At 38.6% G+C, this 27,922-nt stretch overlaps 1 protein-coding gene across 1 annotated transcript in view; it reads right to left on the bottom strand.

Moving 5' to 3' along the window:
• Nucleotides 1–283: 283 nt before the first annotated feature.
• HSD17B4 (hydroxysteroid 17-beta dehydrogenase 4) overlaps nt 284–27,922 on the bottom strand; it is a 123,569-nt gene continuing 95,930 nt past the window's right edge. The window contains exons 21-24 of the mRNA XM_074994996.1: nt 24,200–24,289; nt 18,215–18,353; nt 2,957–3,084; nt 284–680 (exon numbers count right to left, since the gene is read on the bottom strand). Coding sequence (XP_074851097.1) covers nt 591–680; nt 2,957–3,084; nt 18,215–18,353; nt 24,200–24,289 — 447 coding nt within the window. The 3' untranslated portion in view covers nt 284–590. The remainder of the gene's footprint in view (nt 681–2,956; nt 3,085–18,214; nt 18,354–24,199; nt 24,290–27,922) is intronic.

Genomic DNA, 27,922 nt, shown 5'->3' with positions numbered 1-27,922 from the left:
TGCATTTAACTGGCACCATGCTAATTAATAATAAATTACTCTAAAATGGCAAACAACCTGAATCTGGTAATGTATTGCAAAGTTCAAAGAGCCTTCTAGTACATATGTAATAAATGACATTGACTTCAGGCCAACAGCTTCTTTGAAATGTTTACAGGGTGCCGCCATAAACTACCCATATATCAACTTCAAAAACCAAAACCTTCAGATTCTTAGACATTTTGTGTGTCAGATGTAAACAGTAGGAAAAGATCAAAATGAATGGAAAACAGTGATGCAGGAAGGAGATATCAAAGCATTTTAATGATTTAATTTTCTTTATAAGAGACAAATATTTTATAAGTTTTATTTAACGAAGTTAGTTTGAAGAAATTATGATTTAAACTTTTATTGGACGAACAGAGAATGAGACAATGTTAAACAGATGTATATCAGGTTTTTCTATCTGCAACAATCAAGGAAACATATTAGTAGCAAATGAATCAGAACACAGGTAACAAGAAATCTGCATAAAGATTCAGGCTCCGTTTCTGATATGGCAGCTGTCCCTGCTCTTCTGAGGAGACTACTGACGTAGGCCATCTAGTGGTTCAGAGTTTGGCATAGTCTTTAAGAATCATCTCCAGCTTCTGGCTCAGCATGATGTTACCTTTCACTTTTAGTTTACCAGAAAAAAATGCCTATAGGAAGCAAAAGGTAGAAAGTCATTTTCTTCAATTGTTTGGCCACTTTTCAAAGATCTATTTAAAAAAAAAAAACTAGAGTAGTAGAGCTTTATTTTACACATATCTTATAGGAAAAGGCTCATCAGGAAATGCCCATTACCTATGAGCACAAAACATTTTCAGCCTCACTGTGTACAACATTAAGAATTACAAACACCAAGCTTCTTATGGAGTACAAGAATGAAGAAGTGGAGTGGTTGGGTCATGCATTTCCCCTTGCTTATCCCAATGGCTCACCAGCTTCAGGAGCAGGATGATAAAAAAACTGAGCTTATCCAGTCTCCAATGCCAGAAAGCAGAAACTGCACAGAGGCAAGGCTCCAATCCAATCTTACCAAACCCCCCTAAACCCAGTGAGTGCTGTATTGCCCCACTGATGTAGGGGCAGAAAATAGGAAAAGGATGGCCAACCCCTACTCAAATTCAAACAGGACTAACCAGGGTCTCAACTTTAAAATAATCTGTCAGTTGACCTTTTCCTAACACAGCTACCACTTGCAGTATGCCGGGTAGGCACTCACTTGAGCAACCAAAATAATCAGTGAAACTGCTCTCACACTTTGGTTTTGTAATCTGAAAGTTATATGAAAACAAACAAAATTATGGACCAGCACATTTCGCCATGCTTCCATTAACAACGAAATTCAAATAAAAAATTGAAGGATCCACTAATCCAAAATGGAAATCGGTATTGTGAATATCTTCAGGTAAAAAGCCCCTTCTGTCCCCAGAAACTCACAGGCGGTGCTGATGTCTAACAGCAAATACTGTGCATGAAATGCAAGCACTTTAACCCTTAGAATACATAAATGCAGACTGCCATCACATCTGCTTAGACCTTGTGCCTGCTATATTTAAAAAGTCACAAAATTTTTTACTATATATTTCTACTGCTCATGCAGTATGTAGCAATTATATAAAACATGGTTAACATGGTTAGCTCCAAATTTTCAATTCAAAGTCCTTTTTAATTTCAGTCTTCCTGATTGGGATCAAAGAAGAGCTGTCAATATATTGCTAGGAGCTATTTAAGAATTTCCTGTTATTTAGGCTGTACACTGAATTATATTACATTTGAAATAACTTACATAACATGCATTTTTAATACCAAAAAGTAGTTTTAAAGTACGTAAGGAAGAATGTTTGCAGACACTCAAATGCAAAACTGTATATCCAGCGGTGAAAGTAAAATTGAATCTCTTACGGGTACAGGGTGGGGATGGTGACACTGGCTGCAGAGGGCACGTGACCTCCCCAAGTGAACCTCCATGTGAATCCACCTCACTCCCAATCCAGTACCCCACCACTCTTTCCCCTCCCCTCTGTATCTCATGTTAGTGGGGGAGAACGATAGTGCAACAGCTGGATGAGCTGTTGGCATTGTGCTCCCTTCCCTGCTGTCCCTTCCAGTGTGGAAAGGAGCAGAACCTCCAGCCCTCCCCCCTATGCTTCCACAGAGCTGGATCTTCTCTGAGGGACAGGGATGGGGGTTCTGCTCTTTTCCCTGCTGGGAGGGGCAGCAGAACATGGGGAAAGAAGCAGCAAATACTGGCAGCTTCCCTGGCTACTATACCACTTTCAACTCCTCCTCCTCCCCCAAGGACCCATTCTCCTGAGAGGCAGTTTGAGAGGAGGGAGAGGGCAGGGTTGGGAGCTGTACGGTATCTTTTCTGTATGTGGTACTGCTGCAAATAGCTTGCTGGTAAGGCGTACTGCACCATACTGGCCACTTTACACCATACCAGCCTGTACCAGCTTACTTTTACCTCCCCTTCCTTCAATCTCCACCCTTAAGCGATCTGTATTATTTAGGAGGATTTATGTCTGAGTAACAGCTTTTCGTCTCCTTCTGTATCACTCTAATTAAATAGAAAACCACAGGCACATGAAAACAGTAATGAGCCTTTCTTTATTACATCCTTAATGCACAAGAAGTTTGAGTTGCTCAGCCAAGATTTGTCAGTGGCACGCGAGCTCTCTCTACACTTACAATTGGATAGCGTACTATCTCTACACGGGCGTGTGACAATTTAGGTGTAAGCACTATACTCTTTAAAGCAGCACCTTTCACAGATACTCAGTATCTCTGTCAAATTAATGGCCTAACAAAGACTTTCTTTTCTTCCAGATAAGCTGCACACTAGAAATTGTGCTATTGTAAAGAGTGTCCCTGAGTTAAACAACCTATACTTCCCCTTGCAAGTAAACATCTTTTCTTCACGCGCCTTTACCTTCTGTGGATTCATCTTGCCCAGGACTACATCCATGAAGTCTTGGTCCGAAAGGATGTAAGTAGTGTCAGCAGAACCCCGGGCTGGCCCTTGATATACTTCACCAGAACCATTCTTTAAGTCAATAGCTGAGGAAAGGAAGTAAAGTCAATTTTGTTTTTAAAAGAAATACATTACAGCACATAACTCTTCCTACTGAAATTGATTCACAGATTCCAAGACCAAAAGAAATCACTTTAGGCTGTGTCTCCACTATGAGATAAATTCCAATTTAATTCACTTAGCTTGATATTACCATGTGACCGTCTTCACTGTGAATACCATTAGATCTATTTAGGGTGCACTAATCTCGAGATTACAAACCTAACAGGTATAGCTTCAAGCTCAAAGTCAGAAGTTTGATTAAAGGCCAGCATGGAAGCACCAAGTCTTAAAAGCGAATTTATTAGCCTCCAGAGGTGTCTCATATGTAACCCACAATGCTCCCTCACTGCTATGCTCTGGCCGCGGCTCTCCAGTAACAGCAAGACCATGAATTTCCAAGCAGAAGCAGCAAGCCTTTGGCTTGGGCTCATGTTTGTATGATAGCCTGAGAAATGTCTCTCTCTCTTTTGCTATTAGCACTAATAGCGCATCTGCCCGTTCAAATAGCCCCTGCAGGGAGTTTATGGCTCTGGCTCTACACTTATTTTTTTCTGCACTGCCTGGCGCTAACCACTGTCCTGATATACTACACGTCAACAAGGCTGTGGTGGGGGTTGTACTTGCATAACATGCCAAGAATCATCTTCTCACTGGATCTTTCCCGCACTCTGCCAATTCATCTCAACCCAACAAAAGGATGTGCCTGCTGTTCGGTGCTGACCATGCTGCCAGATTAGATAGATTGCACATGTTTAGGGATCCAAGGGCGGGAAAGCTATTTGGGGGCTTAAAACCACTATGGGGAAATCTCCCCTGGTGCCTAAGATACGGCGGGGGGGGGGGGTTGCTGCTGCTTTGGGGAAGTCTCTCCCCTGCGGCTATGATATTTGGGGGCTTGCTGTAGCAGTGGGGGAGTCTCCCTCAGTGGCTAAAATACTGGCGGTTTTGCTGCAGGCCATGGGGAAGCCTCCCTTTGGGGCTACAATATTTGGGGAGGGCCACCTCAACTGGCCCCCCACTGAACTCCCCCCCATGCCCATACCGGAACTTGCTGCCACCGGGGGAAATCTGCCCCAGTGGCTTAAGATACATGGGGGACTTGCTGCCACTAGGGGGATATCTCCCCCAGTGGCTAAGGAAGGGGCTTGATGCCACCAGCAGGGAACTGTCCCCCAGGAGCTAAGATACTGAGGGTTTTGCGCTAACACTTGGGGAGGACAAGTTCAAATGGCCTCTGCACTGAGTCCCTTCTCCTTCCCACATCCATACCGGGTCTTGCTGCCACTGGGGGGTGAAATCTCTTGAGCTTCAGGGGATGATTCCCCATGAAGGAAGGGATCATGTCAACAGGGCCCTCAGCGCTTTTTTCCCCTCAAGTTTTCCATCCTCTTTCTTCTCACTTTAGAATACAGTCCGGGCCCCTGTATTATTTTCAGGGATCACATGCAATGATGAGAGGTGAGACTCAGTGGATGGCCAGCTGAGAACAAAGTTGTTGCACCCATGTGGGCAATATAATGGGTTGGGAAACCAAAAATTCGTTTTTTCCCTAGACTTGTCTATCCTCTTTCTTATCATTTTGAGGGTCTGTGAATTATTTCCAAGGATCGGCATATTTCCAGGGATCAGGAGGTGAATAAGGAAAATGCCATGTTGGAAGATGAGGTCAAGACCAGCGAGCACATCCAGACTGCTATGGGAATGAGGGAACTGTGGGATATTGCACTACTGCAACAGTCGATCTTAGCCAGTATGAGTATGGCAGCAATGACTCAACTTTGTGAGGAGCACGTGGGAAGTGAGGATGGTCAAATTCAAACTCACAAATTCCGCAATTAGAAAACGGATATAAATCAAATTTGAATTTATCTCATAGTGTAGACATAGCCACTGTCTGACCTCCTTTATAACAGGCTGTACAACTCCCCTAAAGTAATTGTTTCTGAACTAGAGTATATCTTTCAGGAAAAATAAATCCAATCTCGATTTAAATATAACCAGTCATGGAAACTTCATCACAATGTTCTAGTAGTTTATTATCCTGTTAAAAATGCACACCTTATTTTCAGTCAATTTGTCTGGTTTCATCTTCCAGGCCATGGGATCATGTTATAGCTGTCTCTGTTAAACCAATGAGCTCATTATCAAACAGTTTTTTCCCCATTTATATACTTCTAGAGACTATGATCACATTATACCTTGAAGTTCTCTTTGTGAAGCTAAATAAATTGATCTCTAAAAGGCATGTTTTCCTAATCTTTTAAGCATTTTCCTAAGCTCTTCTCTGAACCCTCTCCAGTTCATTAACACCCTTCTCAATTAATGGGCACCAAAAATGGACACTGAATTCCCAGGTTGCACTCAACTTAGCAGGGTCACTGATTCAGAGCAACTATTTTCTCAATTATTTTTGTCATCTGCAAATTATCATGATGATTTTATGTTTACTTGCAAATAACTGATAAAAATATGAAAGAGCACAGGGACAAGAACCAACCCCAATGGAAGCACACACACACTGAAACTACCAAAACAAAAAGCAGTCAAGTAGCACTTTAAAGATTAGCAAAATAGTTTATTAGGTGAGCTTTCGTGGGACGGACCCACTTCTGATTTGCTCACCTTGATCATTTTTTTCTGATTTGTCTCCTTGATTACTGTTTTTGGTTCTCTGTGCCTTAAATATTGAGTCTGTTCTGGTATGGCTATGGTCTGAAGAAGTGGGTCCGTCCCACGAAAGCTCACCTAATAAATTATTTTGCTAGTCTTTAAAGTGCTACTTGACTGCTTTTTGTTTTGATAGAGTATAGACTAGCATGGCTCCCTCTGTTACTATTCAACAATGAAACTACCTATTTTTTTGAGACTTATCAATTAGCCAGGTTTTAATGCATTTAATTTTTAATACAAATGAATTACAATTACATGCCTATGCCTGAGTCTAATTTTTGTTTTACCAGCTTTTCAAAAAATGTTTTTTACCAAAATACAATATAAAGGAAATTCAAATGAGATGCCCTTCCTGTAAAACTATGTTACAATGAAAAACTGTTGTGTGTGTGCTAAACTTGTTGTTATAAACAGTAAGGAGTAAGACTGTAGCAATGAAATGATTCATTTGCTTTTAAAAAAAACAAGTATTAGTTTTTGCATTTGAAAGGTGGAGAAAGGAGGAACCAGAGACTTAAAAGATACCTTTTCTGATAAAATTAGTATCTAGATAAACAGATACAAAGCTGAGTAATATTATTCTGATGAACTCATACAAAGCTGATCAGTAAAGCTCCATAATGATGCTAATCTTCTCTAATCACCATTACCTCCTTCCATGATCAACAAAAAATCTACCAAACATGAGTTGGCAGATTTGAGGCAAATGAAATTATTCTTCCCAATTCATCCTGGTTTTCCTACCTCAGGCATTAAGACATTTTTATCTTCAAGTAACAGTCTAATTTCATAGTTTGACAAACTCTTCAGATTTCTGCAGAATTCTGTGATATTCGCTTTGTTAAATGTCTGAGCTTGCAGACTGTATGTTTAATATTCAAGTAGTGAATCACATACAGCTTTTCTCTTGAAAATATACAATTTAGATGAGCTTAAAAGGACAAAAATGGGCAACTATGGTCCAGAAAAATTAACTATGCTGCACATGTACAATACAATAAATCTTATTATTGATTAACATAATCCAATTGCCTGGAAAATGAAGCTAGACAAACTGACACTGGAAATACAGTGTACATTTTTTAACAGTGAGAGTAATAAACATTGGAACAATTTACCAAGAATTGCGATGAAGTTTCCATTACTGGCTATATTTAAATCAAGATTGATTTTTTTCCCCCTGAAAAAAAGTGTACTTTTCTATAACTGTCTTCTGGACACACACGATTCTTTGACTTCATTGACAAGAATACCTACTGTATAGTTAGTACTGGAAACCATTAGTAGAATTTTGAAAAGACAGACAACTTTGAGAAGAGATTAAACTACTCCATGCCAAAAAAGTAGAACACATCTTAAGGAGAAGCACATGGGCAGACTTTGCTCAACACCGAACTCTCTCTTGGAAAAATGAAATCACAGCTTTGAGAAAATTTTCAGTTCAAGTTAATGGTCAAAGTGCTTCAAAAAATCTAGATTCAATTTTTTGATATATGGATTTTAAGAGTTGCTCACAGAAAATGAAATAGCTGAAGGTTTAACACAGGTTTGGAAAAAAAATTAAAGCAACATTCATACAACCTTTTAAGGTTTTGTAAGGCACTGCATGTTACAACTGCATCAACAACTTATTTTTGTAAAGATGTTTTACAGATTTGTTTAACATTTAGATTTGTGTCCTTTTCATTAAAGGCAGCATTGTTAAAATCTGTGCTTACAAATTCTGACCTCTTGATAGAGTATTTTTCTTTGATTGATACATTTTTGAATTCTCTCTCTTCTTTCAGACACAGCAAAAAGTTCCTCAAAATGTCTGTAGTTTGAAAGGCCTACTTCCCCATACAAAATATCCTGCCAAAATAACTTTCTAGAAGACACAAATGTCAGGTTCTATGTTGCATGTTTAGATGATTATGACGACAGGGTGTGCTTTGCCAATTCATTTTCACAGTTCGCAAATACACAGCCATTCTCCTTATGTCCCTAGCAGTGTAGAAATCAAGTAATTATCACGTTCATGCTTCTGACCTTTTTAATTACAGAGTCCTACAACTTTCACTCTTGTTAAGACTATTAGTCAATACTGAATTTTCCATTTTAAGCCCTTCCCCCTTTTCTTTCTAGAAACTGCTGTCTGAAACTGTATCTAGTGTAGTCTCCCCACAGAGGAAAACTTCTCTGAAAGTGTGAGGTAAATCTGACAAGCTGTGTTTGAAGGATGGTAATAGTTTAAGAAAATGATGATTTTTTTCAATTTTTCCAAACTATTCAAACATCTATTTTTCCGTTCATAACTAAAAACAAACTAAAAAATGTCCTATTGTCATATTACACTAATTCTGAGGGAGAAATGACACATAGGACAATTACTACTCAGTTGGAACATACAATTTAGTTATCCATGTATGTAATGAGTTAAGAAATGCCTTAAGAAGGGCGGGGGGGGGGAGATAGGAAGAAGGCTCATGCACCACAAATGGGGGGGGGAAATCACACTGATAAAATATCAATATGAGTGTCTTCCCCATAGATCTCAAAGAATAAAGCATAAAACTACAAAGAGTAGTTGTATCAGCAGTAGACCTTAGGCAGCTGGGTGTCAATTTGGTTCAAATGAGATGAGCAGAGTGGCCAGCTTTTGTGGCCTTAGTCAACCCTTCCCAATCACATGTAGACATGCAGACAATGATAAGACATACTAAGACCTCTTTCATCCACCATGCTACAAACCATATCTGATTTAAAAGAAGATGTTCTTTTAAAATTTTACTTATTTATATGATTTGTTTGCTTTTCGTATTTAACTCAGGTTACATAAACAAAACTAACCGACATTAGTTTCACTTTTTTTAGGTCTGCGTGTCTAATCAATTTTACCTTTGGGTTTTACATGAACTAACAAAAATGCTGCCATGTTTTGGTTGGAAATGCAGCAAGGGAATACGTATAAGAGGGATAGCTGTCTTAGTCTATACCTGCAAAAACAACAAGAAGTCCTGTAACACCTTATAGACTAACAGATTTTTTGGAGCATAAGCTTTCAATGAAGTGGGTCTTGGCCCATGAAAGCTTATACTTAAAAAATCTGTTAGTCTATAAGGTGCAGAAAGGGAATGCTTTTTAAGTACTGTTTCCATTAGAACACAAGTGTAACATCATTTTGCAGGGGCTGCAGAGCTTCTCTGGCATCTCTGTGGGTCTTGGCTACAAACGGTGCAAAGTCCTTTTTGAGCCACAAAATCTGCTGGAAAGTTATAAACACCATAAGGAAATCTTTTAACTGCTGATCCCATAGTCTACACAGGTGGAACGTACAAAATTTTAGTGAGTCAGGACATCTGGGTTTCACAGAAATTACAAACTCTTCCATTATGCTGACAAAGCTTCGTTACCATGGTTTCTTAAATTTGGTTCAGCTCCTACTCCAGAAAAGTTAACAGAATTATGAATGCTGCCAAAATAACTGAACTGTTTGCAATACCTGTGGCATCCCTCAGGCTGCATAGACTATGGATTGCACCCTTTATAGTACCTCTCTGGGCGCGAGCCTGGGCACTTATTATGGAGACTCTGGGCTGCCCAGACACCAGCGTCCCCCTCTCGGCTTTACTGATATAGTCCAAAGGAGAGGATAACCGCCACGTCTGGTACCAGCTTAGCTGCAGGAGTTGCCAGGACAGTGACAGAAGTCGATACTGAACCGCCTTCGGACTCCACTCCAGATTTTCTGTCAGGGTTTACTCCCTTAGCCTTGCTCCTTTCCAGGATAACCCACAAGGCAGTGGGGTGTGGAGAATGTGGTTAAAGGATCCCACTACTTCATACCTCCCTGTCACTTGTAAGACACATGAGCAGCACTGATGAGCAAGTTCTGTGTTTCTATATTTATATCTGTATACACACATATTCCACTCACTTATGGTAAAGAAGAGGAAACATATGAGTTTGAGGCTTTAGAATTTTAACTTGTCTGACACCCAAGAAGGCCATATACCAGTGATATAAAAACATAAAACCCTTCCTTTTGCCTCAGATAGCACATGGTACCCAGTTTTGGTTGCCTTCAAACCTGGTGTAAAGACACAGACAGGTTGACATCTAAATGTGTACTTCGAGCATTTTCACCCCTACACAGTGAGTCCTGCTCAATGCACCAACAGCAAGCATTGGATCATTGCAAGTCACTTGCTAACAAATTGAGGCCCTTTTCCAGACAGGAATCTAGGTTTCAAAGATCTACCTTAACAGCGTCCCATTATGAAAGAAAGATTCTACCCTTTTACAAGATGAAATAGTGATGAAACTTGAATACACAGAAAAATTGAAAACCATTCTCATGTGATTCATATGCTCAACAAGCTGGATTACTTATGTAGTAGGAGGGGACATGAGGTTAGAGAGATATTACAACTTCTACTATGAGTCTTCATAATTTCTAGAATTTAGTATTTTAGCTTGAATATAATATTTTATTACCATGATTGCTGAAACCCTTTCCCTTCTTTCCCATTATACAACCCATCTTTGTCCACATCTTATCAATTCACATATAACCAAAATTTCTAAGCTTTTCAGGGTAGGACCACCATGTCTTTAGGAGTACAGTACAAATGGCAACACTCCATAAATAACCATAACTGTTTTCATAAGCTATATATTTTTCAGTCTCAAAATTATCTAGAATTTAATTTAAGTTAATGGAAACAGTAACTTAAAAGCTATTTCCCAAATATACGAAAAAAATCAAATTCTATTTTTCTAAATTTGTGAAATACTGACTTCCATAGTGTTTGTTTGTTTTTTTAAAATCATCAGTGCATCTGGCAGGTGTTTTCAAAAGCAAAAATATCCTCAAAAGCTATAGAAAAGAGGATACCATGTTAAAAAAAAAAAAAAAAAAAAATTTTCCTCTGTGTGTGCATACCCGAAGCATTTTCACCTCTAGAATTTCAATACCAGCAGCTGCTTGCTCAGAACTCTGTAACTGACAAAGACATGGAGCCTTAACGCTCCTCACAAAACATGCTTAAAACACACACACACACACACACACACACACACAAAAACAAACAACCTATCAGGCTAATTCAGTGACACAAAGATAAGTTTGCTATAAGAAGCATATTGATACCGTATGCTATTCCTGGGGAGATTGTGCACAACTGCTCAGTCACATAATTCATATAACATACATATTTTTAATTCTTTTTGCAGAAAATAACTTCAGCTAAAAAGCTGCTGCAGTTCTGCTTTTTGCCCACCCAAGGGCACTGTAGCATAAGAAGGCTACGGGTACACAGCTAAGTTATTAGAAGATAACAGCTGTTATTTCTAAATAACTTGGCTATCATCTATACTATGCACCTGCTATTTCAAAATAAATGTGGAATAGCAGGTGCGTTATTAAAAAAAATCTGTAAGGCTCATTGCAGGAGGAATAATGCCTATTTTGAAATAACTACTTTGAAGTGGGTGCTGTTGAGATGTGTAATAGTGCTTAATTTGAAATAAAGTGCTGTGTGTGCAATGTATTTTGAAAGAACTTAGCTATTTAAAAACACATTTTTGTGTAAAGTAGCTCTGTTCTGAAATAGCAATTTTAGAATAGCTATTACAGAATAGTTTAATTTGAAACAGGGCTGCCATGTAGAAGTAGCCTAAAAAAGAAATTAGGAAGAGAAACAGCCTGTGGTGCTGTGGTGTCCAACATGCTAGCCACTAGCTACATATCTATTTGGCCAGTTGAGTGTAGATAGCTGGCTAAGGGCTAATGGGGGAGGACAAATTGAGGCAGGGGCTGAATGGGAGTTGAGTCCCAAGGAATGAGGGAAGGAGTGCAGGGCCACACAGCAACAGCGAAATGCCTGAGTGGGAGCACAGACACATGGGAACGGGGCAGAGGTACCTGACTAAAATGAGAGGCTAGCGTTCAGCCAGGGTCTACATGGGGGTCTCTCTAACAATCCCTTCCTGCCCATCCCTCCCCTCAGATATCTGCCCCATACTTTTCCCACCCATACCCAACAAACGGCCAAATTCTTTCCCAGCAGCTTACCTCCCTCTCCCTCAGTTCCTCCATCACCCTGATTTCCCCAACCTTTTGCACTGTTTGAGGGATGTGGGAAATACAGTTCTGCATTGTAGTTTAAATAAATTATTTCTCAAGTGTTCTGTCTACTAAGCATATTAACGTAATCTATTTTCAAAAAGCATTTCCTGGATCTCTTTTGTTGTTTGTATTGTTACTGATATAATTGCTGACAAGTATTTTTCAATTATTTTGATAATTTATTTCATCTGTGTGTGATTACATTGTTATTGTGACAAAATATGCAGAATTTCTAACTTTTTGGTAAAGATTTTTTTTTTTGGGGCACGGAATTCCACACGAAGTAGTAATACACCAATTAAAATAAGACGCTCAGAATTCTAACCCATTTATTTCTGGTCAAGTTTCTTAGAAAGTCTGTCTAATGTATACATTTGCTTCTTTTAAGACAATTTTTCATTCTGAAGTGAACAAGTACAGGTTAAATGGCAAAACGACAATCAAGTATCATAGATGAATGAGACACCATGTAATAGTTGAATAAAGCTCACCTCTTCATTAAAAAAATTTTGTTGTTGTATAAATAAAGTTGCATTGCTTAACTACAGCAATACTTGGACATATTTCCCCATAAAATATACTCTCAATACAGCGGCAGAGAAACCACCCAGAACAGGCTGTAATTTTATCACACTGCCATGTGTACTCATAAAAAATAATCTCTTAAAGCTATCATTTAAAAAACTCTAAAAACAAAATCCATCAAATGCCTGAAAATCTGCATTACATATTTAAAAAGCACTCAGTCCAGAAATGTACAGTGAATTTAAAATAGTTAACTAAATGATTTTGCCATTTTAATGTAAAGTTCTTTTTGTTGGGGATCAACAGGGATTTTTAAAATTGGTCACTGACTTTTAACTTTACATAATCCACAATGGGACATGCATTAATTTTCAAGGCATGTGATCATGGATGTTCCAAAACGGGGAAAATGCAACAGATGAGGGAATGTGCTTATGGCTGTAATTCTGTCCATCCTGAACCATCAGCTAATAAAGCTGGATAATCTGAATAGTAATTTCAATTCTTTCTTGGACAAAGAAGATAAAGTCAATTAAAGAATACTGTCCATACTCAGATAAACAAACAGTTCTTTAGAAAGTAAATAAGTAGAAAAGTAAGGCAGTCAGGCCTATGTATTAAGATTTTAATCCAGTTAAAAAGTCTCATCACTTACAGGAATGCAGTCATTCCTGCAGTCATTGGTGTGCATATTAATTTTATCTGTTATACTGTTATAAGGAAATGTCCTTTAGCTAGAAATTTAAGAATCTGTGCACCACAGCACTTTTACTTGCAAAAGTAACTTGTGCATTATTAGTTGAGAATCCCATCTTACAATGGCATTAAATGAAAGGAAAATAAAATTAGTTTAGACTTTCCAAATCACTTGATTTTATAACTGCCCAGAGTGCAAGTTGAAGTATGTATAAACACTTCACAGGCTACCCTGCTTCCAGTATAAGAGAAGAGAGTCAGCGTCCGAGCCCAACACCTTTCAAGTCATGACTACTATCCACTCCCGCAGGTTCCTCATGAAAATGACACTTAATTCCCCAGTGCCAGGGAATCAAGGAGCTATTCAACTACCCACAATTCTGAAACAACAATATAGGCCAATTTTATGGCACTATTTAGGGGCTGGCGATAACCCTGCACTAACTGAAATACTCTGGCTGCCAGGCAATGTAGAGATACAAATTAACGTTGCTCCAGTGAATTATAAAATAAAATTGCCAAGAAGCTAAATTACAGAATAGGAATTTAAATATTTCTTACAGTTCCACAGAATCTGTTCCTGAGGAATGGAGAAGTACTTCCTCACAGTAAAAGCAGCTGAGCTTTAAGTGGTCGATCCAGAGTCATAGTAATCTTCAAGATGCAGACAATGAGAAATTGATGGAATACAATAGGAACCTACAGTGATCCACAGTGCCCCATTAGGCCTTGCATACAAACTATGTGTGTGGAATACTTCCATTTACTAAACTGCTCTTACTGCCTTATACCAAATTATTTGGTGATAAAAGCAGTAGTCTCTTGGCTCTTACCTAACTCCAGCTGGAGCTCTGAAAGGGTTACCCCCAACCCCTAAATAGGTATAAAATCGGCCTACATTGCTATTTCAGAATTATGGGTAATTTTTCTCTCAAGTTTCAAACTTGGAGGCAAGGCCTCATAGGGTAAGGCGAAAAGAAAGACAATCAAGGACAAGTTAATCCAACCTTCAATCCATCCAAAGGCTGAGCTAACTATCTTGACCTCTCTTTAGTCAGAGATCACCTTAATTCAAATCACTCTACCAACGTTAGCTTTCTAAATTAAAATTCATCTTATCTTCTTTGACTTCAAGCACCCATAAAATTTTTGCTTCAACCTATTTCCCTGCTTGTCGCTTCATTCCCCCCCTCTTCACTTCAGTTCCAACTAACATTAAATGGCCCAAATGTTATCACTCTGGTGTCATTTCCCCCACTCTCTTCTTCAGCTTCTTCCCCATGGTTTTGCCTTTATCTTTCATGAATTTGAAACCTTCTTGCAGTTCTCAGAATCTAGATCTCCTTAATATACAATTTTTCCATAAATACCATTATTATTTTGAAGTTTTACAAAATGAAACAAATCCCTTCCCCCCACAAAACAAAATCTTTAAAAACAAAAATCACTTAAAACAAACATGGAACAACTTCCATGTTTATACCCCATCACACAGCTATTAAGAATGACGATTGGAAGACTTATTGAACAGTTGCTGGACTTTCCTTGTTGTGTTTTAACTTATTGGATTTAAGCACAGAATTCTGGCTTTTTGGAAAAAGAACAAAGGTTTGGTTTTTAACATTTCCAGGTCTATCTAAAATAATACAAGCTAGGAAGACAAGGTTCAAAACCTGACCTTGTTAAAATGACCGTCAATGGTCCTAACCAGTGCTGGTGATTCAAAGGAGACACATACCTAGTTACAGATTTTAACTTTTTAAAGTTTTATGATTTTAAAACTATTCTCAAATAAGAGCAGGAAAATTAAATAGATTAAAATATGAAGTTCTTAAAATTTGTAAAAATTCCTTTCATTCTCTTTACCTTCTGAATTAATTATGAAGGGTCAGATTATTTATCCAATCTTCTGAACAGATCAGTATCATCTGCTGAGACTGGAAGTTACTTAACTGATCACATCAACCAACTTCCCCCTTTTTTATCAATTCTATTTTGAATAGTCTATGTTTGTGTGCATTTCAGTACAATCTTCTTTTTAAATGGGTAAAATATACTGAACTTCTATGGCTTGAATTTGAGACTATTCCACACAGCATTGGGATTTATAATCTACATGCTAAATTACAATGAATGAAGTAGTAAAAGTTACTGCCAGTTAAATAGGTGCTACTACCACTGGAGTTGCCATTGAGAATAATTGCTGCAACGAGAAATTATAAAATCTAGATGCCACATCTACTTAATGTGTGGTGCCTGAACAGAAACCTTGTCCTGATAAAAAGCACAAGGTTATAGTCCTATATGAATACAGCAGTTTGAGCACCAATTTTTTGTTACTTTTAGGGAGAATAAAATTATTGCCTGTGTCACAATGGAATTTCAGATCTTTCCTCCCTAAACCACTACTTTCTCCCCTTGGCACTAGGCTCAAGGACATTAGCCACAGACATGGGAACCACAGACATCATCCAAGACAACAATAAGCTGCAGGGCTCAGATTGTTTCTTATGCTGTCAGCTGTGGCAGACTGCACAACAGTGCCAAGCTATGCAAAAGTGACAAGTGGAAAGATTAAAAGACAAGGCAACACAGCTGAGTAACAAATCTGAACAATGGAAGGACGCCCAGCACGTAGGCCAGGAAAACAGTAAAACACTGTCAGTGAAGGCCTGCAAGACTTAATTTGATTGTGGGCTTTGGCATCAGAAGCCTGAAGAGAAGCTAATGAAACAATCAGGACCCCCGACATCATCAGTGCAAATTAAAAGCTTGGTGACAAAGATGTCATACTTTATGTTGTCTCAGTGAAAACAAGTCAAGAATTTTGAGATGTAATTGAGACAAAAAGTATGCAATATGAGTTCATAAAAATCAACTTCTAAATCAAGTTCTCCCCCTTACATTTTATCTCATCTCTTAATTCCAAAGCTGCTTCTGTAGATACCTTTTTAAAAAGCAATTTTAGGACGATGCTTAAGGGGAGACAAGCGGGATTTTTACCAAGTTATATTAAATTAGAACTTTATACTTGCAGAAGCTTAATATTGGTTGAATGGAGCAGGTTACCATTAAATATTTATTGTGAAAAACACTGAGCTGCATTCAGACCTAATGTAGAGTGCTAGTGCACGGACTTGAGTGATCATGTGCACTCTGCAACAGGTATGAATTTGATCAACAGTTTTGACATACAACAATTAAATTAAGTTATGCCAAAGACATTAGGGCATACAATTTGTGGCAGGGCTCCCATCATGCCCTTTGAGTCCTGCTCTTCCTGCAGCTTTTTTCCCCCGTGTCTCAGAGGTTACCAGCAACCTCCTGCCGCTTCAGTCTTCCCAGAGGCAAACGTCTGCACTTAGTCAGCCACTCCCATCATAGACAAGTCACTAGTATGGGGCAAGAACACTCAAATGGTCTTGGCGCCCCATTTTTCTGCTGGATTAATGAATTAAGGGAGGCCAAAGTAATTAATGCAAATCAGCATAAATTTATGGAAAACAGATCCCACCCCACTAACTTAATATCTTATTTTACTGATATTTCAAGTTTGGCTTTAGAGTTGACGGTAGCAGCTGCTGGTGTAAGTGGCTGTTGCTCTCTGGAAAGTCACAACCTGGGGATCCTGGAAGCATGCTCAGCACAGATGAAAATTTCAGAGATTTTAACAACAGGCCCCTAAAAAGCTCTACTTAGAATATGTAAATATTGTAACTCAAACAGGCTTCACTGTGAAGTATTTTGGTGGCACTGGCAGTTTTAATAGTTATCCTTCAAGTACACCAGTGCATTAGTAAAGCATTGCTTTTAAATCTTGTGTTGCTATTCTGAATCACAACTATGATTTCACTGAATTAATATATGTGTGCAAAACTAGGAAATTGTTAGAGATTGGAGCCATGATCAAGAGTCGCACATATGGAGGCATAGAAATGTAGCAACAGAAGGGACCTCAAGGGGTTATCTAGGCTGGTCCCCTGCACTGAGTCAGGACTAAGCACTATTGAGAAGAACCCGGAAGAGAAATGACAGAAGTAACTATACCTTTTTCCCTGTAAATCAAAGAACAGCAGTTTCTTAAGTAATTCAGAGAAATAGCTGATTTGTGGAGGATTCTTAAAGCCTCCTGGAATTATTCTTGGCTAAAAATGGTGATATGGGATTAAGTAGCTCAATGACCAATCACAGCCCATAGCCTACCAGCCTCCCTCAACTTGAGGAGGAAGAGCTTCCAGAAACTGCAGTGTCCACTGTGCAAGTTTCTGTCTTGCTCCAAGTATCCAGGACAATTCAGATAAATCTTTACAAGCTGAGGATCACTGGCTCCAGGAGATACAGATCCGCATTAAAAAAAGTGAGGGAGATTACAATCTACTTAATTTTATGGAAATTATGTGAAATAGCGAGGCTGGGGTTTGTGGACAAAATTGTGTATGCCTCTAGCAGACCATTTAGACAAGGAGGCAAACTAACCAATAGTTCCATAGGTAGACCACATTCATTCACCTGAGTACGAAATAGATTTTACATTTTACAGGAAAATGTATCCTTAAAAACAGAACATGAGTCCTCAAAATAAAGTCAAGAAAAATCAAAAATGCAGTGAAAAGCTCTGTAAAAACAGATTTTCCTTGTCTAACTGCCCAACTTGAACTTATCAAGGCACAAAGTTGTTGCAACCAAGTGTTTTGGCTTCCATACAGCAATATAGACATTTTCTTCAGAAGAGGTAATAAAATATAAGACTTCAGCAAACATTACTCTGACAGATTCTGAATAGGAAAGATTTGGTAAAGGCAGCACATTGTTCTGAAGAAAATACAAGAATGAAAACATGGAGGACAAATTTTTAGAGACTGTTTGTCTCTGTGTACTCCCAAATAGGCAAGATACATAGTAATCTTTCTAAAAAAATTAGTTAACTACTCTTATGTAATATTACCTCAGCCATTCATAAAACCTTGTCACTTGTACAATATATATTTGAATTTTCGAGCCCTAATGAGTACTCCCATCTATTACTTCTGCTTACCTTTAAAATAGCATGGCTTACCTCGAGGTTACAGAAATGCTTCAAGGCATTATGTAAGTTAAAGAAACCTATGACTTACTCCACTGTGCTGCAGGCTGTCCATCTTTAGTGATGTCCCACTGAAATACAGCATTTACTTTCTTCACCAGCTGATTTCCAACCTCTTTAATGCGGCGACGAATTTCTTCAAACACAAGGTCACTCTGTAGACCTGAAGCCTGTAAAATAAAAGCACAGAAAACTTTCAAAGGGAAAACTATGTTAAAAATACAATAAAAATGTACCTATTGTTCACACACAGGACCCTGAAGTATCTCTTCTGCTCCGTGAACGAAACATAATAGGCATGCGTCCCTCCACACACAACACCACCACCAGCATGTTTACATTAGACAGTAAAATCTACTTGAAAAGAATCCCTCCTGACAGCTATTTCACAAGTTACCGTTACAGTTCTTCTGATTTATCTTTGTAATTTAAAATATGTTACTCCTTCAGGGTAATTTATAGCCTTACAAATTGCTTTTAATTTATGTGAAGTGTAATCATGCCACCCTTCCCTCAAAAGGCACTGCATATAACAAGTTATGGAATGTGGTGTCATCAAAAAAGTAGGCTGCTTCATTTGAAAAATAACTTAAAAATAGATTGATTTGTAAGGTTTCTGTGTCTTCATTTTGCCTCAGACAGTCAAAGGTATAACCTGAATAGGGCCCAACTAAATTCATGATCTAATTTCACCAAATTCACCATTACAGGATTTTAAAAATGGTAAAATTCATGATTTCAGATATTTAAATTGGAAATTTTACAGTGTTGTAATTGTAGAGGTCCTGACCCAAAAAAGGAAGCGTTACGATTGCAAGGGTACTGTAGGCATGGAATTACAGCAATTCTGCCCTTATTTCTAGGCAGCTGTTGGCAGCAGTGCTGCCTTCAGTGCTGGACAGCTGGAGAGTGGTGGCTGCCTGCTGGGAGTCCAGATGTGAAGGCAAAGAAACTGCCATCAGCAGCGGAAGCCAAAAATAGGAATGGTATGGTATTGGCGGCCTTATTTCTGCACTGCTGCTGGTGGGGTGAAGCCAACATTATAATCACTGCTCACCAGATGCCCAGCTCTGAAGGCAGCACAGAAATAAGTGTGACAACACTATGACCCTCCGAAAATAACCTTGTGATCCCCCTGCAAATCCCTTTTGGGTCAGGAGTCCCAGTTTGAGAAACACTTATCTCCCCCATGAATTCTGTATAGTACGGTATAAAAGCACACAAAAGGCCAGATTTCATGGGAGGACACTGGAATTCACAGTTCATTGTGTGTTCTGCATGGCTGTGAATTTGGTAGGGCTCCAAAGATAAAACAGTGTTTTCTGGTGTCTCACGCTGATTAATGGTAAATTTAAGCTATCATGTATCTAAAACTTGAGAATATTTACACTTTGCATAGAGTAAGCCTTTTTTTAAATCTTTCATGCTTTTAAAAACCTACAGTAAACAATTTCATATCCAGCATTCTATCATCTAGAACTCTCAAAGAGCCAGCAATTTATCTAAGTCAATTTTAGTTGCGTTTTCCATACTTACTGTACAGTGAAAGTAAATACAAATAAATACAGCAAATACACTAAGTTTACAATATACAATACTACGGCTGTTCGGATATAAAGTATTCTGCATATATTTGTTTGCTTCTTAATACCTAATCTTGTTTTTCTTTAGTGTTATGCATTGTTAGATATACCTCTCTTTTGTTCAGAATACTTGAATATCCCAGAGCTGTCGGATATGAAAGTTTACTGTACATGGTTTTACATTTTATGAAGTTGCTCCCATATTAACATTTTTATCTACTACATTTCATCCAACAGACCAGGCAGAGTTAAAGGTACCATGGTATCTTTTATTCACCATATGGTGCCTAGATGTATACAGCACACACAATATTATATATGTTGCAATGATCATTGCCTAGAATTCAGAATGCTTTACGCATTTTATTATCTTTTTTCAGTTGCTTAAGTTTTCCAGGCTTCAACCAATCAGGCTGAAGTTTTCCATAATGGCTGAAATATTCTGGATATTTTCAGCAAAAACGCTTCAGGCATTTCTTAAGAACAAGATTAGAGAAAGATAAGTTGTCTTTCCCAGGTTAAAAATTCTCAAAAATGTGTCAGTGAAGCTCGAGCACCTAACATGGTCAGAAGCACTGTACTACAAATTTGGCACATTTATTCCTCTGATATAAGAGCTTTGCCTTTTGTCAACCCCTTGACAATTTAGGCAAGGCACAAGCCTCTGAAAATCAGTTTGCAGACATTGCTTAGTGTGTGTTAGGAATTTGACAGATAAGTTCTCTATACATCATTTCATCTGTACTGGACATGACCTAACCCTGACTACAGAATATAAGAAAATTTTCCCTGCAACTGCTCCCCACAGCAATTGGGGTGCCACTGGGCAACAGAAATGAGACCACAGAGAGGATACAGACAAGCTTAATTATTGCATTTTTCTAGCTTTGGAGTGTTTGACTTGGTAGCTTTAGTATTTTTTTCATGTCATTCTTGCATATAATATCTGCAATAGTGGAACTCCAGCAATATTTGGTCATGAAATACAAAGTAGAACATCATTGCTATGGACTTCAAATGTTAAACCTAACACATCTTACCGTACTTGTAATATATGTTAGGACTAGATATGCATTATTTGTTACATATAAAAGCCAAATCTGACAAAAGGACTCAAATGACTGTACTTTTTCAGAGACAACTACACAAAAAAGCAAACCTACCTAACTTAAAGAAAACCTAGCATTGTCTACAGTGGCTTACATTCCAAAGTGATTTTTGCTGATGGTATACAATTTCCAGGGGTATGTGGGTTGCAAATATGGACGTGAATAGGGATGATGTGGGGTGATAAGATGGTAATGTGAGGCAGACAAATGGAAACAAACTGTTCAATAAGAGTAGCACTGAATACAGTCTGGAGTAATCCAGGATCATCATCAAGGAAAACCACTAATGGAAACAGGACATATGGCTGTGTCTACACTAGCCTCAAACTTCGAAGTGGCCATGCAAATGGCCATTTCGAAGTTTACTAATGAAGCGCTGAAATACATATTCAGTGCCTCATTAGCATGCGGGCAGCCGCAGCACTTCGAAATTGACGCGGCTCGCTGCTGCGCAGCTCGTCCCAACCAGGCTCCTTTTCAAAAGGACCCCGCCTACTTCAAAGTCCCCTTATTCCAATGAGCAGATGGGAATAAGGGGACTTCGAAGTAGGCGGGGTCCTTTTGAAAAGGAGCCCTGTCGGGGCAAGCCGTGTCAATTTCGAAGTGTCGCGGCCACCCGCATGCTAATGAGGCGCTGAATATGTATTTCAGTGCTTCATTAGTAAACTTTGAAATGGCCATGTAAATGGCCATTTCAAAGTTTGGGGCTAGTGTAGACATAGCCTAAGTGGAAAGGAAGAGGGTGTCTGTCACAGCGATTTGACAATCTTAAGGATCACGGGTTGACAAGGAAAACATCCTGGACTAGGATGGAGGAGGCTATAACATTTAAGAGTTCAGACTCCTCCACAAACTCATCAAAAAAATCAACAACAAAATGTTTTTAAGTACACGAGAAGTAGGAAACCTGCGAAACAATCAGTTGGGCCCCTGAATGATCAAGATACAAAGGAGCACTCAAAGACAATCAAGTCATTGCAGAGAAACCAAATGAATTCTTCGCTTCAGTCTTCAGGGCTGACAATGTTAGGGAGATTATCAAACCTAAGACATCCTTTGTAGGTGACAAATCTGAGGAATTGCTCAAGATTGCGGTGTCATTAGAGATAGTTTTGGAACTAACTGATAAACTTAAGAACAATAAGTTGTCAACAGGAACTGAGGGCACTAACTGAAGAGTTCTGAAAGAACTCAAATGTGAAATTGCAAAACTATTGTCGTTTGTAACCTATGCTTTAAATCAGCTTCTGTACCCAGTGACCGAAAAATAGCTAACCTAACATCAATATTATAAAAGGGCTTGAGAGGTGATCCTGGCAATTACAGACAATAATCAGTACCAGGCAAATTAGTTGAAACAATAGTAAAGAATAAAATTGTCAGACACACAGAAGAACATAATTTGTTGAGCAAAAAAAAAAAAATCAACATTTTTCTTAAAGGGAAATCATGTCTTACTAATCTACTAGAGTTCTTTGAAGGGGTCAACAAAGATGTGGACAAGGGAGATCCAGTAGATATAGTGTACTTAGATTTCCAGAAAGCCTTCGACAAGGACCCTCACCAAAGGCTCTTGTGCAGATTATGTCATCATGGTATAAGAGAGAAGATCTTTTCATGGACTAGAGAATTGGTTAAAGGGCAGGAAATAAAGGGTAGGAATAAATGGTAAGTTTTCAGAATGAAGATCGGTAGGTGACTAGTGGTGTTCCCCCAGGGTCAATCCGAAGACCAATCCTATTCAATTTAATCATAAATGATCTGCAGAAAAGGATAAACTGTGAGGTGGCAAAGTTTGCAGGTTATACTCAACTACACTCAAGATAGTTAAGACCAAAGCAGACTGTGAAGAACTTAAAGATCTCACAAAGTGACCGGGCAACACAATGGCAAATGAAATTTTATGTGAATAAACCTAAAAGTAATGCACACTGGAAATAATAACCCCAACTACACATACAATATGATGGGGGCTAATTTAGCTACCACTGATCAGGAAAGAGAACTTGGGGTCATCGTAGATAGTTCTCTCAAAACACCCGTGCAGGGCACAATGGCAGTCAAAAAAATCAAACAGGATGTTAAGAATCATTAAAAAAGGGATAGAGAATAAGGTGGAGAATATCTTATTACCCTTGTACAAAACCATGGTACGCCCACATCTCAAACACCCCATGCCGATGTGGTCTCATCTCAAAAAAGATATACTGGCATTAGAAAAGGTTCAGACCAGGGCAACTAAAATGATTAGGGTTTGGAACGGGTCCTGTATGAAGAGAGATTAAAGTGACTAGGACTTTACAGCTTAGAAAGAAGAGACTAAGGGGGGATATGATAGAGGTATATAAAACCGTGAGCGGTGTGCAGATAGTGAATAAGGAAAACATTTACTTGTTTCTATAATATAAGAACTAGAGGACACCAAATTAAAGTAATGGGCACCAGGTTTAAAACAAGTAAAAAAATTCTTCAAACAGCATACAATGTGTGGAGCTCCTTGCCAGAGGAGTCTGTGAAGGCTAGGACTATAACAGGGTTTAAAACCCAGCTAGATGGTCTGACCCAGTAGGGCCATTCTTATGTTCTTATTTTTAAAAGTTCAAACTGGTAGCCACCCTTGTAAGGAGTGCCACTTGCTCCTTGGAGCTGCCAGGGGAATTGCCTATTTGGGAGGGACCCGACACTACTTAAACCAGAGATGACAAAGATTATACTAAGCAGGGCAAAGAGCAGGCTCCATTCCCTCTCCAGGGACAGCTTCTTAGGGGTTGGAGCATTCTGTGCTGTCCCCACATCAGATTCAGTACTGTGTTCTACATTCGGTGCTGGCAGTGCCTGAGGCATTTTGTCCAAGGTGGCCAATGGTGTCATGAGGCCCACATTACAGGCATGCCCCAGAGGCTTCAGTAGGGCCGCTGTCCCTACTGCCATGGTGCAACTGTAGACATCCCACTGGTCTTGCGGGTCAAGGCTGAGTCACCCCTCTACGGTGAGAAGCTGAAGTCCTAGTCTAACTTGGACTGTTATTATTGTAGCAAGTAGGGCAGAACCATTGAGGTCTAAGCCTGCTGACTGACTGTTGGATACCACTAAGACAAAAATCTCCGGTAGTGCAGGCAAGTGTGACAGACCTACACTGAAATCCACATGAGCAAGCACTTGAAGAAGAGTAACTTTTACCTGTGAGCTACTGCATTTGTTTACTCATTCGACAGTCATTTGTGAGACTGCTAAAAAATTCCAATATTTTTCACATTCTTTAAAGGCTGTAAAGCTTAAGTCAGCTTCTCCACAAGAGGAACCACTGGAGTGTTTTTCACTTACCTTAATGGGCTCTTTAGTTGAAGGTTTATCAAGGGCTGATGTCAGATCTACATATGCTCCTGTAATGGCAACGTCTCCAGTCTCTTTGACCTGTTAAAAGAAAACTGATATTCTCAGGGGATCGTTGAAGAAACAAAAGTAACAATAAGCAAAACTGCTACATTTTAAAGTAATCAAGCAACCTTCTTAATGTCTTACATCACACATAAAACCACAAAACTTAAAAAGCTCCAAAAAGAAAAACAAAGAGGAATAAAGTATTGCTTTTACAGTCCTAAAACAGAACAATTATGTTTACCTCAATGCATAAAACCAATGCCCAAATATGTTTTTTTTTCCTATTAAAACCAAGTACTACGGATTTTTCTGGATAGGATCACAGTAGCATGACCAAAGATAGCTTTCATATAGCACTTTTCATCAGTATATCTCAAAGTACTTTAAAAAGATAAGGCTTATCTCCCCCTTGCACATAGAGGGAAATTGAGGCACAGATGGGCTAAAACATCCTCAGGGTTACTAATAGGCAGTGGCAGAGCTTGGAATTGGTCCCAGATATGTCTTTTGAGTCCCAGTCCAGTGCTGTATCCAACAGAGAACACTAACTCTTCAACTGCCTTTTCAAATTATTTCAAGTATGCAGCTTCAGCGCTGGAAGGCTTATTACACATGCTAGCTACAAATAAACTATTTGTTCAGATGAGTACTATGGGCATGTTAATACAGTATGTCACAAACACGGCTATAGCTATTTAATTATCTTTTGCTAAGGAATTCTTAAGTTTTACTTTTTTGGATGTGGAAAGGTATTTTTCTTCTACCAAAGACACCCTAAGCTTAAAAATTTCTATTTGAAAATGTCCTTCTGTGGTTACAAATGACAGTGAACGATGCTTTCAAAACAAAAAAGCAGTCCATTAGAACTTTAAAGACTAACAAAATAATTTATTAGGTGATCAGCTTTTGTGGGACAGACCCACTTCTTCAGACCATAGCCATACCAAAACAGACTCAATATATTTAAGGCACAGAGAACCAAAAACAGTAATCAAGGTGAAAGATACTTGTTTATGTAAATAATTAGTTCACAGCAAGATGGGATGTTAATTCATAGAGTAAATGTCTCTGCTGACACCACTGATTCACATTAACACTTCACTGATGCACTTTGATCTACCCCTGCTTCAAAGAGGACTAGATCAAAAGGCATTAGCAAATTGTCAATGCATATCATCTGGCTCCACAGGGATGGCCAGATTCACATCCCAGCTTATCAAGAACCAAATGTGTTCATATGCAAGTCCTGAAATAGCTCAAAGAGAATCGATCTTGCTCTGTTTTTCCATTTATTTATTTTATGCATATATGCCTTTGGCAACATGTGATATGCAGTCAATATCACCGCTCCCTTGTCTTTTGTAGCTCTTTAAGACAGCAAGAGGGAAGAAATAAAATATTGTAAGCAGCAGAAAAATGGATTCCTTGTTGTTAAATTATACCCAGGGGTATAGGTGCATTACCTCAAACACCTTTTTACTCTTTTTCCCCATAAGGAATGAATTCCAATTGAACAATTCTTTTTTAAAGAGCAGATATTGATTAAATACTTTGTATACAAATTATTTTTAAAAAAATGTTGTGTAAAGCTTTTGTTGTTGAGTAACTGCAGAATCTTAAATAGTGACAGAGAGGTAGCTGTCAGTCTGTATTCCATCAAAACAAAAAAGCAGTCAAGTAGCACTTCAAAGACTAACAAAATAATTTATTAGATGATGAGGTTTTGTGGGACAGACCCACTTCTTCAGATCCTAGCCATCAGAAGTGGGTCTATCCCACAAAAACCTCATCACCTAATAATTTATTTTGCTAGTCTTTGAAGTGCTACTTGACTGTTTTTTTGTTTTGCAGAATCTTATTGAAAGATTCCATCTTTTGGAATATGTGGGTTTTTTTTCCCCCTTCCCTGATTTCTATGTGATGGCATACACACTTTGGAATGGGGACTAAGTGCATTTATGCTGGGAAGTATCTTACCTACCTCTGGTATATAAAGTAACAGGTAAGAGAAACTAAGCAAAAAACGTAAATATTCAGGCAACAGAAGGCAAATGTACTTCATTTGACCTAGTAATCAGAAATCCTGACCAGGACTGTTTCCATGCAGTTTACTTAATAAATCCAATATTAAGTAAATGATGGTTTATAAAACCTGTAACTGTATGACTTATATACAATGCATTAGAACGTATTAAAATTTGCATTTGTGTCTAGGTGAGGACTAATGAATTAGTATTTGATACTGAAGCTTTTGAAAATAATTATAGGCGAGGTAATGCAACTGATATGTCAACTGTTTGTTGTTCCTGAAAGCTTATGAGCTTTATTCCATGTGTGCACATGTGTGAACAAAATGTATGCATGGCTCCTTTTCTCTTCCCCAGGAGTTCTGTACCCCTTTTAGATAAACCCATCTGCTGGTCAGAACATAAGAGTCTTGAATAAGTTGAGAGAGTCATATTCCCTAGTGCTGGGCGTATTCTGGTCATTATGATTGTTACAGTACTTTATTAAAGACATCCAAAGACTCCCAACCTAAGCACCAAAAACCTAAATTTACTAAACAGTTTATTCTTTTTAAAATAAAATATGGAAACTACAGAGAAACTACAAGAAATCCACAGTTGACACCCACAGCAAGCAAACATTTGGGCTACGTCTACACCCGCGGCTCATCCCGACGGGGCTCCTTTTCGAAAGGACCCCGCCTACTCTGAAGTCCCCTTATTCCTATGAGCAGATGGGAATAAGGGGACTTCGAAGTAGGTGGGGTCCTTTCGAAAAGGAGCCCCGTTGGGATGAGCTGCGTCAATTTCAAAGTGCCGCGGCCGCCTGCACGCTAATGAGGCGCTGAATATGTATTTCAGCGCTTCATTAGTAAACTTTGAAATGGCCATTTCGAAGTTTGGGGCTAGTGTAGACACGGCCTTGATGTCAGATAAATTAGTTTACTATTACGTCATTTCTTCCCCTTGTGAGATGCTCAAGGGGCAGAGAAAGAAAAACAAATCTATACTGCCTGATAAAACGAGATGGCAGGACAGAAAGACAGCAATTGACTCAGGCACAACAGGTCCAGGGAGAGAGAAACTTGAAGATGTTGTTGCCAATGATTGTAGTTATTATTCACTAATTGTATGTTAATTTGTAGGACTGTAAAATTGTAAGATAATTCCTCTAAATACCGAGCCAAGTAACAGACAAGCTGACACAAAAACTGGTGCATAGGTCTGTATAGAATTTCTATATGATTTAATAACTTTAATTGTAACCTTTATTACATTAAAAAACAGACTAAACCTTGCGCTGGTGAATGTACGTGTCTCTACCTTTGGTCTTTGTGTGTTCCTAGTGAATCTAAGCAAGTAACAGAGATGACTTTTAGAATGTGAAGCTTGAAACTGGAGCTGCCACAGCTATACTTCTGGTGGTGTCACGCAACATTACAAAATGTACTTCACATAAAATAAAAGGCTGTAATGTTAAGTGGCAGAAACACACAAGAAATAAGACAATTTCATTTACTGTGTTGATGAAATCAGCCATGGAACAACTGTAAATATGAAACAGTCTCTCTCATCTAGGGTATTGTCCATGCACATAGTGGTACTAGGTTAATTGATGGTGAGATCTTAAATTGATTTAGTTCGACTGGCACACAAGGTT

This window comes from Carettochelys insculpta, chromosome 5 (assembly GCF_033958435.1).
Source record: "Carettochelys insculpta isolate YL-2023 chromosome 5, ASM3395843v1, whole genome shotgun sequence".
Classification (NCBI taxonomy): domain Eukaryota; kingdom Metazoa; phylum Chordata; order Testudines; family Carettochelyidae; genus Carettochelys; species Carettochelys insculpta.
This window is presented reverse-complemented; position numbering and strand designations above follow the sequence as displayed.